We start from the raw sequence: 5579 nt of genomic DNA on the forward strand, positions 1-5579 counted from the left end.
GAGCCCTTCCCTGGACTCTATCTATCCAATTTCAGCCTCACACCTGGAATTCCAATTCCCCATCCCTTGCTTTATTTTTCCTTTCTTCACACTTACCACTTTGACAATACTTGACATTTCACTTATTGTACCTTGGCTACTGTCTGTCTCCCGCACTAAAATGAAAGCTCCACCAGGGTAAGATTGTTTCATTTATTTTGTTCATTACCATATCACCAGTACCTGAGCCTGAAGACTGCCTGGCACAGAGCCTACCTAAAGTATTGGTGGGATGAAGATAAAGCAAATGAATTAAAAACAACTGGGGGGTGCCTGGGTGGCTGAGTTGGCTAAGTGTCCGACTTCAGCCCAGGTCATGATCCTGCACTTTGTGGGTTCGAGCCCCGTGTTGGGCTCTGTGCTGACAGATCAGAGCCTGGAGCCTACTTCAGATTATGTGTCTCTCTCTCTCTCCCCCTCCCCTGCTTGCACTCTGTCTCTCTGTCTCCCAAAAATAAATAAACATTAAAAAATGTAATAAAAAAAAAGCAAATGGGGTGAGCTTACGCCAAAAGTGGGGCTAGGCAGTTTCCTCTGGGTCTAGCCCCAAAGCTACAAATGCAAATGCCTTCAGGGGACAACTGGGAATTTTATTCCAGTGAGTGAATCAGGCCAGCTGGGGGTATGGCTAGTTTGAGAGAGCATTCAGAGTCTAAAATGGGCAAAGCCCTTCCTCAGACCCAGATGCTCGTATCCTTGTTGGAATGTGGAATGTTAATTCTCAGTTTATTGTTTTGTTTTTTGTTTTGTTTTATTTTGTTTTGAGGTGGGCCAGAAATATGGATTTTTGTAATGCGGAATCTCCCAAATGTCTAAGTAACTAATTTAAAAATGGAAAACACCAGGATCGAAGAAAGCATGACCCCTGACTGAAATTGGCCTGTGGGTGGCCTGCAGGTGTTTGCTAGACTAAATTGTGTGATGAAAGAAAACCAGTCCCTGCAAGGTGGGCTTGCCTTGTGTGATTCTTCAGGCAAACAGTTTCAGGTCATGTTGGGTGTAGAGAATGAACTAGAATTACCACTTTTTTTTTCAAATTCTAGAAGCTCCCTGCCACCACCTGGCCCTTCCCCCCACCCCCCAATGTATGGAGTTAGGGAAGACTGAGCAGTGAGCTCACCTTAACTCTTTGTTTGAGGGCAGGGGCATATCTTAGTGAAGTGTAGGGTGGGGAAATCAGAGAGAAGGTTTTGAAGGAAACTTCCACAACATGACTGGAGAAAGACAAGGGGGAGAAAAAGAGAAGGACACAGACCCATGTGCTAGAGCGCCATACCCCTGAGGGACTTTATTGGGGTCACTGCACCCTCTCCCCACCAACCACCGCCCCTCTATGTGGCATTATACAGTTGAAAGAGTTAGTTATACAAAGTCACAACTCCCGGCCCAACTGCCCCATGCCATCCATCTCACCTGGAAACAGAGCTGCACAAACTTCCATCACAGCTTCCCTGTGTGCTTGAGGTGGGCAAGGCTGGTCAGGAGGTACCTGTGAAGGGTCAGTAGCCACCAGCTTTGTCACGGTATAGCCTGAATAGGGACTCTAGAGGCAGCAGACCTCCATTCAGTGAAGCATTGGGTGGAACCACCTGTGGTTTCAGGCAGCTGCTGAGCTAGGCATGGACTGTCAAGTACTCCCCATGTCCTGAGATAAACATTAGGCTCAATCCTCTGATGCCCCTCCTCTCTAGGGAGGCAAGGCACAGTCCAGTAGGAGAAAGAACAGTGAGGGGACTCCTGTACCTGACTTCAGTAAGGTTCTAATTTTTTTTGGATAAAATACTTTCCAAACGCAAGGAGGCACATCTCTTAAGTCCTGAGCACTCCGCTTACCTACGCCCCACAAGAATTGTTTATCCAGTGTAAGGGAAATCAACCAAGACCTCTGGGTCCAAGATTACTGCACCTGGTCCTCTGGGAAAAGTGAGGAGACTGCTTACAGCCCCCAGCTCATGGGGTGTCAGGTCAGTGTGTTTAAGCCGAGGGTTTGGGTTCTGCTCGGCAGGTGTGGCATGAGCTCCCTGAAATAAGAAAAGCCTTTTAGGTATAAAGTTGGCTCCTACTTAACTCAAGTCATCCCTGTCAAAATGCCATTCTAGGGAACTTCCAACCCATTTGGCTTCTTTGACAGCTGTTACATCTTTTCTGCACAGAGCCAGGGGAAGGCAATGTGGATACTGCCAGAAGTCCAACTTTTTCCTGGGCTTTCCCATGTCTCCTGGGCCCCATTCCCCACACCTCCTTTTCTGCATTCTCACTTCCTCTGTCAATCTTCCTGCTTGGAATTCTTCCTTCCTCAGTGTTCCTCCCCTTCTGACTCCTTACTCATGCGCAGACCCTCCCTTTGAGTACCCTCCAGATTCCTGCCAACTTTCTCTCCCCCTGCCCCTTGCTCTGGACCTCTTCTAAGCTACTTTGAGACCCTCTCTACTCAAGGCATTCTGTTTGTTTTCCTTTAAGCCCCAAGATCTCACTCTCTCTCTGTTATTCTCTACCCCCTCCTAGTTGGGTGCCTCTTTCTCTTAGGCCATCCCTCCTCCAGGGAGCCTCTTCCTAAGCAGTCACCTCCCATTCTCCCTCCCTCTACAGCCCATCTCTAGTTCCTTCTCCTCCCCCCTCTCTAGACCAGACCAGCTAAGTCCTATTCCATTTTTAGATGACTGATTATGATACTAGCTGAACTTTATTCACAGCCTGCATTTACAGCTGTCCCTTCCTTTCATGCCCCATCCACCAAACACACCCAATCTTTTCAACATGACAAAGTCCTTACACACAGCATGTCATGTCCACATAAATTTGTATTTCTCAAAAAAAAAAAAAACAACAGTTATGCTGGCAAAGATGTTGAATTAACAGGGACCCTTAAGCTTTCAATACACTGAAAAGCAACATTGTTTTGCACGTCTACAAAGTATACATTTGTTCTCACAAATGTGGCAAAGTTTACCCTAACAGTTAGGACTTTTTCACCAAATCATAGACATAGATATGGAAATCATCATCAAACTTGATGAAATACACAGAGGGTTTGGCTTCCACTTGGTGAATGACCATGCCAATCCGTTTGGAGCCATCTTCTTTGGTATATTCCACATGTTTACCTATCAGGCCATCTACAACTCCTCCTGTCTCCCTCTCTGCTGGAGGAGACTCACTGGACTCTGGCATGATACGGAGGTCTCCTTCTCTGTAATCATCTAGAAGCTGGTACATGTACAAGACAGGATCTTTCTCATAGGTAATATAAAACCAGGCTTTCATGATAGGTGCTTGGGCTAAGACCATTCCCCTCCATTCATCCTTAGAACCATGCTCACCCTCAAACATATGTTCCACAGCTTTACCAATTATGGTGTTTGCAAGGTTGGCATCACCGACTTGAGATGATGCCACCCTATCGGAAAGAATTTTAAGAGACAAAACTCTTTCATCTCTGTGAAGTTCCAGTCCATAGACACAGTCAATTCCATCATATTTCACCAGATAAAGAGAGGGATTTATAGGCACCTGATCCAGAACGGTTCCTTTCCACTGGGTGATGGGCTCATCACCTTCCTTCCATCCATGTGAAATTCTGCAGCCCACGATGTTCCTGCGGGACTGGGACGAAGGTCTGCCTCTCTGCTTCTTTTGGGAGGTTTTTTTCTTCGTCATGTTTGTGGACCCAGTAGCCCGTCCCGAAGCTGCCCTGGTTTGTTGCCCTTCGGCCTCCTGTGCGTTGGGGGTCTTCATGCCTGCAGGGGGAGGAGAGAAGATAAGAGAGAAACATTCACTATGCCATAAGGTGAAGTTCTCCCAACAGCGACGTGTCTCTGTACCCTGCGTCAGAACCTAAATTTTCCCCCCTGAGCCTGGCAGCAGTGCTGGAAATCCTGGCTGTGTGCCTGCAAGTGCTCTCCCTCCTAGGTTCCTTTAGACTGCGGGAAAGGGCGGCAGCGGCAGTGGTGCTGGCCAGGGTTAGGAACTCTGCAGGAGGGGGCGGGCTACCTCCTTGTTTAGAGCCCACTGCCTCCACCACCCGTCCCTGGCGCCCACTCTCAATGCCCTGCAAAGCGCCTATCTATTCCTTCACCGCCTTGATCCGCACGCACTCACTGTCCTCCCGCCCTGGATACCCCAGCCTGCTGCCCATACGCCCCTTGTCTACCCACAATCGCTTTCTGGCATCCGGTACCCTCACTCCTCCAGGCTCACCTTCATTTCTTGCCTGGCTTCTAACGCCACCCCCTTTTCCTATTTCCCATCGCACTCCCCTCCCCAGCCTCACCCAGCTCCCGCCTCCACCCCCTATCTCCAGCAGGAGTCCATCCCATCCCCCCTCCCCATCCCCTCTCCCCATCCTGGAGCCCACCAATGGCCCTGCCCTAGCTGGCTTCCGCCGCCCCGGGTCGCGGGCCTCACGTGCCCAAATCGGACACCTCGCTGCTGCCTCCGCGGTGAGCCTGTGTCGAAGGAGGATCAGCAGGCGACGAGCCGGGTGCTTGCACGGGCTGGGAGGGGTGGATCTGTAGGCGGGGAGCGCGTCTAGGAGGGCTGCGGGGTAGGCGAAGAGGATGGCGGCGGTATCCCCAGCTCTGAGCTTCGCGGGCCCTCCGCCTCCCGGTCGGCGGCGGCTGCCCCTCTGCCACATCGGGCTCCCACCAGCCGCTGCCGCCGCCGCCGCCGCAGTCTCCTCCCTCTTGCCGTAGCGCAGCTTCCTGCCAGGAGAGAGGCCTCCCCTTCCTGCCAAACACTGCTTGCCCACCCCCTTCCCCCAACTCTTAAGCCCACCACCTTGTGCCTGGAAGTTGCTCTGGGTCTCAAGTTCCTGCCCCTTTCCGAAAGAAGGAGTAGGGGAGTCCTCAACTTTCTGCCCTTCCCCCATTGCCCCTTCTCTTTCTTCCTCCCCAGATCTGGACTCTTTAGTTTTGTTCTTACCTCCAGTTTCACCCCCTCAGTCCCCCTGCCTCCTCTGACCTGCCCCATCTGGTATCTTCTTCCAGGAATTAGTCTTTTCTTAATCCTAGAGCCCTTATTGTAGTTAATCTTTATACAAAATATGCCTTTGTAAATAATTTACAAGGATTTGTGATGGGAAGAGAGAAGTGTGATAGTACTCAGTCTGCCATCTTGACACAATCTCTGTGTAATTTTTTTCTGACTGCTCTTTCCTGGACTTTACTTCTTAGAAAGTTTTCTCCCTTTTTCTTTTATTTATTTCTTTTTTTCTGTTACTGTATTGCAATTTTTTGCACGATTTTAACACTGTGTACATCTCAGAAAATTGATATGAAGAAAATAATCAAATGCATTTCATTCCAGCTCCCATTCACTAGGGCTCACAGAAAAATCTTAATAGTCATTTTTTTGGTCATTTTTCTATACTCTTACAAAACTGGGATAATTTCATACATGCAATTTCACGTCCTGCTCTTTCCATAAGGTGTAAACATTCTCTCAAGACATTAGATATTTTTGAAACCATTATTTCTCCTGTACATTCGACAAAGATTTATTGAGCCCTTATTACATGTCTAGTCATCATTCCATAAAACTCA

General features: G+C 48.9%; 1 protein-coding gene across 2 annotated transcripts; it reads right to left on the reverse strand.

Annotated features, from left to right (window-relative positions):
• Positions 1 to 466: 466 nt before the first annotated feature.
• SPIN2B (spindlin family member 2B) lies at positions 467 to 4669 on the reverse strand. Of its 2 annotated transcripts, none has more exons than XM_047093676.1 (2): positions 4459 to 4669; positions 467 to 3776 (listed from the first exon to the last, which is right to left on the reverse strand). In XM_047093676.1, the coding sequence occupies exon 2, from the start codon at positions 3772 to 3774 to the stop codon at positions 2998 to 3000; it is 777 nt and encodes a 258-aa protein (XP_046949632.1). In that variant the 5' UTR covers positions 3775 to 3776; positions 4459 to 4669; the 3' UTR covers positions 467 to 2997. The 2 variants fall into 2 exon arrangements, with proteins under 2 accessions (XP_046949632.1, XP_046949631.1); XM_047093675.1 differs by having other exon boundaries at positions 4394 to 4669.
• Positions 4670 to 5579: the final 910 nt, after the last annotated feature.

The sequence above is a fragment of the Lynx rufus genome, unplaced genomic scaffold (genome assembly GCF_022079265.1).
Source record: "Lynx rufus isolate CCGP_SWC_20201006 ecotype Redwood Valley unplaced genomic scaffold, mLynRuf1.p SCAF_35, whole genome shotgun sequence".
NCBI lineage: Eukaryota > Metazoa > Chordata > Mammalia > Carnivora > Felidae > Lynx > Lynx rufus.

Excerpts from the sequence above, each read along its gene's own strand:
- SPIN2B (XM_047093676.1), bottom strand. The coding sequence starts at position 3,774 with ATGAAGACCCCCAACGCACAGGAGGCCGAAGGGCAACAAACCAGGGCA.